General features: G+C 37.9%; 1 protein-coding gene across 1 annotated transcript; it reads right to left on the bottom strand.

The window, feature by feature from the left end:
• Window positions 1-921: 921 nt before the first annotated feature.
• Window positions 922-12,136, bottom strand: LOC145668928 (acid-sensing ion channel 3-like). The gene is made up of 3 exons (XM_081737248.1): window positions 12,052-12,136; window positions 6,169-6,311; window positions 922-1,454 (listed from the first exon to the last, which is right to left on the bottom strand). The coding sequence occupies exons 1-3, from the start codon at window positions 12,134-12,136 to the stop codon at window positions 1,020-1,022; spliced, it is 663 nt and encodes a 220-aa protein (XP_081593374.1). The 3' UTR covers window positions 922-1,019.
• Window positions 12,137-12,408: the final 272 nt, after the last annotated feature.

The following is a 12,408-nucleotide window of genomic DNA, read 5'->3' as shown; positions in this document are numbered from 1 at the left end:
TTTCCCAAGGAAATGTGAAATCTCAATGAACCATGAATCGGTAGAGATGAGCCAAGATTCATTCGCTCATCTAAAAACAGTCTTTCAGAAGATCTGACTCTTTTGCGAGCGACACATTACTAAGCTAGGATAAAAGTGAAATGGAAATGGCAATATTCCTAACGTGATTGCATACATACAACAATAAAATTAATGAAGTGAAATCATATATTGTTTTCTTGGAACTGAAAATAGTTTATTTCTAATTAATTTTTATTCTATAAAAGGATAAAGCCGATCTGTTCCTTATTTACTAAAGAGCTGCCAGTCCAAAACATTTTTTTTTTGTTTGTTTAAAATACACAGAGTGAAAAATTATAGCATTAACATGTATAATTTCCTTCAAGAACGCGACTTTTTGACATTGTAACAAGTCAAAGTGATTTATATTGGCGGAATATTAATTGATTTGTGTTGTATTCCACGTAGTTAAGCCATGAATACTGGGTGTTTGTATGCGTGATATAATATATCTTAGTTCTCAATCCATCCCTTTACTCCAGTTTGTTAAATTCAGTTATTCCGTATACATCTTTTTGAATCACAGACGAGAGGTACTAAATAATCTACCCTAGACACATATGATTAAAAAATATCAACAAAATGTCCTTCAAATTGATTATTACACATTGAAATCAACTAAAATAACTTAGTAAATGTGAACCTGGATGCAGTAGCACTCTAACCCTTCACCCCCCACCCCCACCCCCAAGAAAAGGAGAGAGAAGCACAAGCTTGAGTTGTTCATTCTCATCTTAAAATTATTTCACAGAGCTTATAGGCCATTTAGTATCTTAGTAGAATGAAACTCTCAATGTATGATGCACTCCAGATTTGTACTACAAGTTAAAATGTAGTCTATTTGGTAATTTGGTTGTTATTTATGTTGTGTACCTAGAGGTGTGGATGTTGGTTAGACCACTATTGCAACCATATCCACAATTGCTTATTATAATAAAAAGAAATTCTTTGACTTTTGTTCACTTCTTGTTCTTTGATATATCCTGTAATATATTTTCAACGATTCCAACAAGCCCAATAACTGATACTCCTAGTAAAAAACCCATGGAACCGCCAGCATCAGCAACAAACTGCGAGAAATCGTATGACCAATATTCTATTTGTTTCTGCACGAGCGGTGAGTTGTAATAAATTTTAACCTTGCTCTCATTTAATTTTAACTGCTGAGAGGCAGTGTTTGATTCTCTTTGAAGCATAAACATCTTGTAATGGTAATTGGAGCAAGGTCCTTTACAGTTACAATTTTCTATGTAATTTTCATAGTTGAGTGTTGCACTGATGGCGCCTGAAATCTGGTCGTAAGTATTGCAATCTGGGAGGTTCAGTCCTGTCATCCAAGGAGCTTTACAGTTGATCTTTTTGGCAATTCTCTTCCATCGGCAGGTGTTTAGGCACTGTGGAAAATAAATAAAAATAATTTTTGATACAATATTCTGTGTGTAATACAAAAGCATGTGAGCCTGTGTGTAGCATTAATTTCTATTAGTACACAATCAATGTGATAGATGTCGCCAGCTACACTACCTGTCTTCCTGATAGCCAACACATGTCGCTGCTGTGCAGTAAATTTCCAAATTTAAAATTATTGTCATGACGATTTAGTTGGAACTTAAAAGCTATATTGTTTCAATTTAATTATAGAACAAAGGTCATAATCGTATTTAAATTTGAGTATTAACATTTGTGTATTCTTCTATAGTAAAATATTGTGCTGATTTAATTTCAGTTCAAAGTACTGTATTCGATTTATTTATTTCAAAATGGACAATGGTCATACTGAACACTAATACGGTTTACTGTTTATTATGATAACAAATTAAGAATTAGAGCTTTTAATTAAATACAATTTTAACCTATAGTGTACAGAGGGACTAAAGTGGACACGACAACTAGTTTTAAGTAAGTTTAATTTTTCATGGTCGTATCGTAAACGAATTTGTTTCTCAGGTTTCTGTTGATGGGAAGCAATTATAACGTGAATTTGTTCACTAATTAATTCGAAAACAAACAGGGTGGGCAATTTATCTTCATCATCCGCTGTAACGGACAAACCAAAAGAGAGAGAAAAGCGAAACTTCGCACGAAACAACTATAGGAAGAGGACATCTTTGTGCGTATTCAATAGAAAGACACAACAAACAGTGTTTCTAACCCAATATGAAGTTATATATATATATTTCAAATATCACTACGTCAGCCAGGTTATTACATATTTCAAATCAACATGTCAAAGGTAAACTTGCCACTTTTATTATTCAGTATTGCAAACTAAAGATGTTACAGTATCACAAACATCTGAAGTTCGGAAGCCTCTATCGCACATGCAGCACAAACGGAGATGCACAGGATAATGCATATCGAAAGTACTTTAGTGTTGGATACCATGGTCATGATATGACTTTGTTTCGAATGAATAAGAACGAAGTTACCAGGAGTTGTAAATTTTCATTTTTGAAAGCATTTATTTCGAAAAAAATGCCGAGATAATTATAACATGTAGTTACTTGAATGGTTTATAATGAATGTGTAGATTATTTTGCCGTTTACAGTACTTCGATATCCCTAACCGTTTCGGAGATATGATGAACATTGACAAGGTTCGCAACACTGCTGGAAATGGCGTATTTATGGAAAATATTTACAATGGTTGTTGTTTCCCTTCTCTTCTATATGATTACAGCAATAGGTTTTAGTAGCTGTTATTACAAGTTCTTTCAATTACACGATTTAAGCAGTGTTGCTATTCATTCGAAACAAGTCAATCCATGACCATGGTATCCAACACTAAATTACCTTCGATGTGCATTATCCTGTGCATCTCCGTTGTGCTATATGTGCGATAGAGTCTTCCGAACTTTAGATGTTTGTGATACTGTAACATCTTTAGTTTGCAATACTGAATAATAAAAAAGGCAATTTAATTTTACTTTTGACACGTTGATTTGAACTATATAATAACCTGATGTAGTGACATTTGAAAAAAGTGGATTGGCAACACTGTTTGTTGGGTCTTTCTATTTAATACATACAAAGATGTCTTCCGCCTTATAGTTGCTACGTGCAAAGTTTCGCTTTTCTCTCTCTTTTGATTTGTCCGTTATAGCAGATGATCAAGATAAATTGTCTACCCTGTATATAACGTGAATTTGTTTACTGATTAACTTAATAAATTTTACTGTAATGTGAATTAAATTTTTGCACAGAATAAACGATCCACTCTTTTCTAAGTAATCAAATAAATAGACCAACTTAAGAAAATAAGGTAATCTCTTAACCTAATAGGACAATACGTCGCATGAGAACCAGAGAAACGTAACTCTAAAAATGCTGTTTTCGTTTCCTTCATGTTTGAACATAATTTTGAAAGCTCCACTTGGTGTAAATGGAACGTAACGCCATCTATTCTCCTTGTGGATCATCTGTTGTAATGTAGCTCAATTACCATCTTACGATAAACACACTTTTCTAAGAAAATAATATTTTTGTCCTCTCGCCTGGAAACCTACGAAAATGAAGTTACGTTCCTCTGGTTCTCATGCGACGAATACTCACATACAATACAGTTTCTACAATTAAAAGCACTATCGGTTAAAGTTAGAGAGTTGTAAGTTATTTTTTTATAACGAAGAACTAGACACAAAAATAAGTTCTCATTGAACTCCCAATAGAGGGCAGTTAAAACTCTAGTTATAAAGGAAACAGCTGCTTTGTTTCCCAACTCGAAACAGTATATTTTGCGTTACTTGCTGAAAACTAAATAAAATGTGATTTGCATCACTATAACTTTAACCTGCCCAAATAAATTATGTATTTTCTTCTCATATCTTTTCTCGTATTTTATTTCTTCAATTATTATAATCCACACCAGTGGGTTTCTAATCTAAGGGGGAGGGGTCGTGAAAATCGAGTAAAGGAGTACAAGCAACTACATACAGATTCTTATACATTTTATAGAAACACCTAAAAATGGGGGTAACTTTCCTCCAGATTAGCATTACATTGGACCAACTTTCGTCTTCAAACCAGTTCTGATACGACGTAGAGGTCGTGAATAGTAGCTCATAGAACCATTCTGCATGCAGTGAAGCATTCATTTTTATGAGAGGATGGACGGAAATCTGCGTCAGATTCGTGTTGTATCCAAAACAGTCTTCAATTATGTTCCCATTCGAGAATTGGATAAGCCAGGCAATGTGTTCAACTCCATCCCAATGTTCCTCAAACTACGCTGCAACAGCTCCAGCTCTATGAATGAGCACATTATCATCCTGGAACACAGTCATTGTCCGGAAACACCTGGACCATACGATATAAACGACGACGGACAATGACGCGACTGATAAGTATCAACACGAACCCTCTGAAAATTAGCATACTGGTTCCATAGCATCACTGTACCTACGCTATACTGTATGTCAATTTTGGTCCAAGACATTACGGATGATACACTATTTTGGGTGTCCACTACATATAAGCTTTGATCGTGGTTTGAAATAAGGCGAACAGTGACTCGTCCGACCATATCACATGTTTCCAGTCGTCAGTGGTCAATGTTGTGTGTTCGCTTCATCATAGACATCGTACTAAAGCGTTATTGTTCCTTATCAATGGTTTTGCCCGTACAACTTGACCTCGCATCTGAAGCAATGTAACTCGCTGCGGTCTGCGATTGTTGACACATTTTGTCGGAGCTGCTGTTTGAGTTCAACCCTCATTTGCACCGCAGTCGTAAGACATTTTTTCGAGACAATCTACTTCAATCCTCAGCGGGACCTGCCACTGATTATTTTCTTTCGACTACTATTTCTCTTCTCCGATGGTTTTGCTGTGAGTTTTGTAGGTCGTCTTCGCTACACACCCAACACACTTGTCAATTAAGTCATGCTTACACCATAAAAGTGAGTGCAAATACCGAAATGTGCCAATTTTGGAAATCAGAGTGATTGCCCATTTAACACCATCACCATCTCCTCAGTTCACTGCTCACTGCCGTTCTGCTCCTCCTTACGTAGTACAAAGGTTGCCATAACAAATCACTATCAGCAACTAAGCGCTACGGTGACCCAGTGACATGCCAGTGACTTGTGAAACCAGACACTCGGGAAGAGTGTTCGTCCCATTGAAGACGAGTTAATCATACACTGTACCCTTGTCATTCTGCAGCGCCATGCATCGGTAAGATAAAAAAGTTAGACTCATTGGGTGTCACATGAGTCGTAACTACCTAACAAGGATCACTGTCTGGATAAGTGCAGATTTTATGTGTAAGTTTCCTGAATCGAATTGTCATTCAGATGAAAAATGGCTCTGCTACGACAATCATAAATAATCAGGATTGTGATTGGATCGTGATCAATGTGCAGGATGGTTTCCTAAACCAACTTTACACCCAAGGAAGGTTGTTTCTGATATGCGGAAGTGATCCATCAGGTCTTTCTCAGGTCAACCAAAACCATCAATACATTGCTGAACTCCATGAAATATACCGTAAGCATTCAGCCGTAAGCAACCGTCACTGTAAGAAACAGTCAATAGACATGGTATTCTCATGTTGGAGGAAAATATGAGTATTCACATGTCTCGCAAAAAAAAAAAAAAAAAAAAAAAAAGACAGGCTCTTTGCAGTAGTTAAAGTATGAAATTCTTCCTCATCCACGGGATATCTCTCCCACTGACTACCATCTCTTCCAGCATCTCGATTTCCTCCTCACGGGGAGAAAGATATTCCCTGCTGATCAGGCGGTGCAACATACAGCTCAAGATTTCAGGGAATAAGATCGGCTGAGCGATTACAAACGTAGATTGTTTCCATTAACTAGATATTGTGGTTTTCATTTTTGTTCTGGGCCTGTGTAAATGACGCATCTTGGGGGGACATTTCATGTCCATGAAGCTAATTATGAGGCAACCTACTGCTAAAGAGACCCCAACCGCTTGAAGTCTCGTAGGGAATCGAATGCTGATCTACTGCGCCGGTCAATATGCTAACAATATAACCACGAGAGTGTTTTGATATCACGTTGTGGCTAAGGTTTACTACTCTCTCTTTTTATTTTAAATAAACGTATTAACAATAAATACTATATGTATCAATTGATGAATACTTACCTCATTCAAACTATATTTTTTCTTAGGTTCACAAGGAAATGATGGACTATTAACAAGGCCGTAATAATGAAGACTAAGCTTAATTTCAAGATCCTCTTGCAAATAGACGGCAATCTTCTCTTCATGTCCAATTTTATCGTCGCCTGAAGAGAAATTAAATATAATTTAATGTGATAATTTTAAAATTATTATGAACAATAGTAGAGTAAAGAGATCCCCTACAAAAAGTCACCTACAATGGCATGTAGCAACCATTTATTACTGAGTATGGTCAACTACTTGTATTACAGTCAGCCTAAGAAGTTACTATTATTTCTTTATTTACAATACTACCAGTTACATACATATGTTACTTGAAGTTTAAGGTAAAATTAAAGAAATACAGCAATAAGAATAATTTAAAATTGAGTAATACAACTTCAGAGGATAAAAAGTATGCAAAGGATTGTATGCCTAATATTGTTTTACCATTGAAGATGAGGGCCGCGGTGACTCAGTGACAGAGCTCTCACCTATGGCGTGTGGGGTCCATGGTTCGATCGTAGCCTGCGTCAAGTAGAGTTTGTAATGGACAAATACCGTGTGCGTGGTTCTTCATAAGGGTTCTCCCGAATCCTCCCACTTTGGTCGGAGGCTGTATTATTATCTTCCATCTCGTTTCCCTTACTTTTGTGTATAAACTAAGAAAAAAGAACATTAAATATACAAGATTTTTAGTGTAACATTTAATTTAAGGGGGGCCGCTGTGGCTCAGTGGTAGAGCGTTCACCTCCGCTGCTTGAGGTCCCGGGCTCGATCCCAGCCCCCGCCAAGTGAACTTTTCGGTGGACAAACACCGTGTGCGTGGGTTTTCTCGGGGTTCTCCCGTTTCCTCCCACTTTCTTCATTCCACCATTTCATTCATTTCTCATAATCACCGTCTCCTTTAGCCTAACCGGCATAATCATGGGACTTAAACCTCAAAGATTTCAATTAATTTAATTTATGGGAATACATCCAATAAAACAACATATGTTTTCAGAGAATAAACAATATATATATATATACAGATGGTGACCAGAAAAATGGAAACACCTGTAGTTGGCAACACGTCAGATGTATGGGTTGGCAGTGGTGTAGTGGCGCCCGCAGAGCCAGACCGCTGATGGTGGTGTGTTAGATCGGTCTCCATACTACGTCAGGCGCAGTGGAACAGCAGTGTCCAGTGGCTGCAGCAGACGGAGGTAGTATAAAATGGGAGACCTCTCAGATTTTCAAAGAGGGCAAATTGTTGGCGCGCGGTTATGTGGAGTGAGTGTGACGGCAGTGGCTACTGTGTTAGGTGTGTCGCGTGGGACAGTGTCGAAGGTGATGACGGCCTACACAACACACGGGAAAACCACATCGGGGAAGTGGAACAGTGAGCGGAAGAAAATCATGAGTGACAGGTCACGCCGGGTATTAAAGCGCATTGTCACGCAGAACCGTCGTGCCACTGCGGAGCAAGTGACGGAGGAACTCAATCGGCACCTCCCCCACCCTGTTTCGACAATCACAGTCCGCCGCGAATTACATGACATGTACTTATGGGGTCGTGTTGCACGGGTCAAACCGCTCATCAGGGACCATAACGCTTTCGCACGCCGCAAATGGTGCCGCGACCATGCAACTTGGACCGTTGAGGACTGGAAGCGTGGGATATGGTCGGATGAGTCCCTTCACCCTATTCCCAACCCCGGGCCGTGTTTATGTGTGGAGAACGCCCAAAGAAGCTTATGATCTGCAGTGTCTCCGCCCAACTGTGAAACATGGCGGCGGCTCGGTGATGCTGTGAGTCGCCACATCATGGTTTTCATTGGGTCCTGTGATCACACTTAGCAGACGAATCACTGCCAACGATTATGTCCCAATTTTAGGAGACCACTTGCATTCTATGGTCCGGATGTTGTTCCCGGACAATGACGCCATCTTCCAGGATGATAATGCACCCATTCACACAGATGGCGTTGTTGCAGCGTGATTTGAGGAACACCGGGATGAAGTTCAACACCTCCCCTGGCCCGTCCAATCCCCAGATCTCAATATAATTGAATATCTGTGGTCCGTCTTGGAAACACGACTCCGGCGACGATTTCCACCTCCATCCTCTCTCACAGAACTGGCCGATGCCCTGCACGAGGAATGATGTAAAATTCCACTTGCTACCTTTCACGACCTCTATGCCTCCATCCCACGTCGCATCAAGGCTGTTCTGAAGGCGAAAGGTGGCCCGACACCATATTAATCTGGTAAGTTGCAATTTCGTTCATGTGTTTCAATTTTTCTGATCACCATCTATATATATCTATCTATCTATCTATCTATCTATCTATCTATCTATCTATCTATATATATATATATGTGTGTGTGTGTGTGTGTGTGTTGTTTCAAAACAAAACAATACCTTCTTGCTCACATTAGCGAAGTCACTGATTCTTAATTTTTACATAATTCAATGCATTCCAAACTAGTAAAATGTAGGAGGGCATCGGAAAGGAAACTTAAGGATGAAATTACAGTTACGAACTGATGCTTCATTCATTACATTTCCATACACCTCAGTGATTTGTCTATAAATTTCTATCGGACGCACTTTTCTTGCATTCAAAAATCTTATCACACTACGAACCTTACACTTGGCGGGATCAGTAATTGTATCGCACATTTTACAGTCGCACAGCGAAGCAATAACGGACCGTAGCGGATCGCAGCTGGTGCCAGACTGAGGCTAAAGCATGCCCAGGTCAATAACCCAGCGGCAGCGGGGGTGGGGGAACGCGCGCACTCGCTAGCGCAAGAAGTTCTTTACTTTCCGAATGACCCTCGTAAATATTAGACACTGTTCAGCATATGCTGACATTGTTGATAATGCCTACAGCGCAAATTTTCTTAGCACAACACAACTAACTAAAATGTTTATATTCTTAAAGAAAAAGAAACTGTAATATTATTAGGTTAATCCGCACTGAAAGTGCTATCATCTTACACATAGGCCTACCAAATAGACTACATAATATTTTGAAGTTTAAGTAAACCTAGGCCTAAAAGTTTCGTAAGCTACTGTATTTAAAGGTTACAAATGTATTCGTAGGCTAGAAAAAAAACTAATAGAGTAACAAAAGAAACACTTCGAATAATCTCAGAAACAATGATGACACATACAAAACTGATTCTTTTTCGCAAATTTCTTAAAGTGAACCCATCCGTCACACTCTAAGCACTGTCAGCACTGCCTTGCTGAGTTTGAAATGAAATGAAAAGAAATCTTTAAGTTTTACGTTTCATGATTATGCCGGCTAGGCTAAAGGAGACGGTGATGATGAGAGAAATAAATGAAATGGCGGAATGGAGAAAGTGGAAGGAAACGGGAGAACCCCAAGGAAACTGACACACACGGTGTTTGTCCACCACGTCCTATGATTTCTTCACAATTCTTCTATTTAATTTTTGTCGCACTGTACCAGGCAGGCACGTAGCCAGGATTTCGTGAAGGGGGGGGGGGTCCGTGACATGAAATACTGTGGTCATCACACCCGGGGCTCGATCATTCTAACCTATTTTACTGGAACATATACTGGTTCGTTTGGCCAGGATTTCGTAACGGGGGGGGGGGGACATGAAACACTGAAGGCCCAATCAACCTAAATTACTTTACTATCAACATATATTGGTTTGTTAAAATGAAGATATGTTGGTAAGTATTTTAATAACAAACTACGAAGAAATCTCGAGTAAAATGAAAAAAAAAAAAGTGTTGAAAATGATTTTACAATATTTACGGTCTTCCTCTGTTCATTCAAATATATGACAATTTTCCTTTCATTACGACCTCAACTATTATATTAAAAAAAAGTACATATTCACTGTTATAAAAAGTACACTCATGTCCAAAATGTTTGTCTCATACCTATGACTGTCTTCTTGTAAGAATATAATTTGATAATGATTTTGCAGGGCACTTTTAATACTGATACCATGTGTATAATCGGGAAATGTATAGACCTTATTTGTGGAAAATTTCATAGGAAAAGAATTATAAGTGCGAAAATTAAAGTGACTAAAACGAAATGTTGCTAAATGGACAAGAAAGTTTTATTTTTGTTTTATTGTTCTTATTTACTGCTCTTTTGACAAAATTTGCCACTTACATGTCTTTGCTGATTATACACATCATTATAAGAAATAGGAATGCGCACAAGACAAGATTTGCGGCTGTCTCGTCTCGAAAATATGCTGTAAAAGTCATGTCTCGACTCGAAAAATGTATATTTTTCTATTAGAAGAGCAGTGTCTCTACTCGTCTCGTGCGCATCCCTAATAAGAAATACCGGGCAAATTCGTTATCAAATTATACTCTTACAACAACATATTTATGGACATGCGACTATAATTTTGGACATGAGTGCACAAACTCAATAATGTCTTGTAAAATATTTTACAATATCTGCGTTCCTTTCTTTGTTGAATCAAATATTAACAGAACTTTCTTTTCACATATTTTTTTTTTTTTTTTTTTTGTTTTTGTTATTCCTTCAACCACTCACTGTCTGTTCCAAATGCCAGGTTAAAGAAGCAGTAGAAAAATGTTTCTGAAATAACACGTTTGATACTGCAAGGATGCGATGACGAGAAATTATGATCAAAAATGTGCACGCTGTTACACAACCGGCATTATGCTTTCAGAAGCTTAAAATCTCCCTGACTCTTTCAGAATATCCCACTCATCTCACCACCATGTATTACAAGTAATTCAAATCTTCTCATAAGAAAGAGTAACGAAAAGCTTTCTGTACTCTTTTTTAATTTTTAACGCCGATTCTTCTTTTTCTCATTTCATTTCATTTTATCCTTCCTTATTTTTTCTCATTTCTGGTCTCGAAGGGGGGGTCCGGACCCCCCGGACCCCCCCCTTGGCTACGTGCCTGTACCAGGGCACGTTGTGAAATCTGTTGCAATTTACCGCTTATCCACTTTACTTCAGAAAATGAAGAAAATGTCTTCTACATATCCCTCATTGTAAACATTTCTGTTATTATTTTACAAATGAAAGAACATATATTTCATTAATAACATTATAATTAATTCAAATTACTTGTACTACTTGATAGATACTTGAACATTTTTTTTTTCTAATTTTACTCATCTAGTCTGAAAATAACAATTCTTCCCTTTGTCAACAATTACAAGCTCGCGGTCACCAATACTCAATCACGTTTGTTACTCTACAAAACGTGCATGCATGCAGGGCAGTTTCGTTTTCGTAACTGTTCGCGTTGACAAGATATTAACAGTGTTGCAACATACTCCTGTTGCAACTAGCCCGCGCTTCCCCTAAAAAAAAAAAAAAAAAAAAAAAAAAAGGAAAGAAAAAAAAGAAAAAAGTGTATTTCTTAATATACAAAGTTTTCATCAATAGAGTTCTCTTAGAGGTAAAAAGATGTATATCTTGTTGACACTGTATTGTAATCGTGCGCTATTCTGTAAACAAGGAGCTCTTTACAATCGATAACCTAGGTGGCTCATAAATTAGTTGAGTTGAGTTGATTTTGAGTTTAACGTCCCTTTCAGCAGCGAGTCTATATGGGACGGGACCTACTGATTAACATGGAATCCGAACCACATGAGCTCCCGCCGGGAATAGAACTCGAGTCTCCCACGCCATAGGCACTCATAAGTTAGCAAATTGAGAGAGGGAGTTTGCCGCCGAGGAACACGAAAGTTAATCTGTGATAGTAAAAATTCGAAATCAATTTTGCCATTGATGATCTTATACAGGTAAAGTAAATCTGCTCCACTGCGTCACGTCTTTTTTGTCAGGGGAACATAAGTTCATTAAAGACATTAGTTCTTGTTTCGAGTAATTACGTAACTCGGGAATTCTAAATCTAACAACGGCAAGAAAGAAGTTTAATACAGAATCAATGCGAGATAGATGAGCAGATACTGCCATGTCCTATAAAGGTGCACAATATTCAATGTTCGGAGAAATAAAATTTGGAGTAGTATTATTTTGACTTATGCAATTTAAAAAGTAGAATTTAACGATATGAAATATGTACGTCACCTTTATTTTTTTAAAGGCCAATCAAGGGTAAAAGTGGATCTGAAAAGTTAGGGGAAGGCATGAGTCACCCCTCTCCTGTGCCTATCTTTGCCCATTGTATTTTTTTTTTAGAAAGTGGAGGGATGCCAAAGATATTTTTTGGAAGTGGGTGAACGTCG

This window comes from Thermobia domestica, chromosome 1, assembly GCF_964235325.1.
Source record: "Thermobia domestica chromosome 1, izTheDome1.hap1.1, whole genome shotgun sequence".
In the NCBI taxonomy this organism is placed as follows: Eukaryota; Metazoa; Arthropoda; class Insecta; order Zygentoma; family Lepismatidae; genus Thermobia; species Thermobia domestica.
The sequence above is the reverse complement of the archived record's forward strand: the minus strand, read 5'-3'. Positions and strand labels throughout refer to the sequence as shown.

Excerpts from the sequence above, each read along its gene's own strand:
- LOC145668928 (XM_081737248.1), bottom strand. The coding sequence starts at position 12,136 with ATGGCAGTATCTGCTCATCTATCTCGCATTGATTCTGTATTAAACTTC. Across the intron at positions 6,312-12,051 it reads ATTTAGAATTCCCGAGTTAC|GCGACGATAAAATTGGACAT; the intron begins GTAATTACTCGA and ends ATTTCTCTTCAG. Across the intron at positions 1,455-6,168 it reads AAAAATATAGTTTGAATGAG|TGCCTAAACACCTGCCGATG; the intron begins GTAAGTATTCAT and ends TATTTTCCACAG.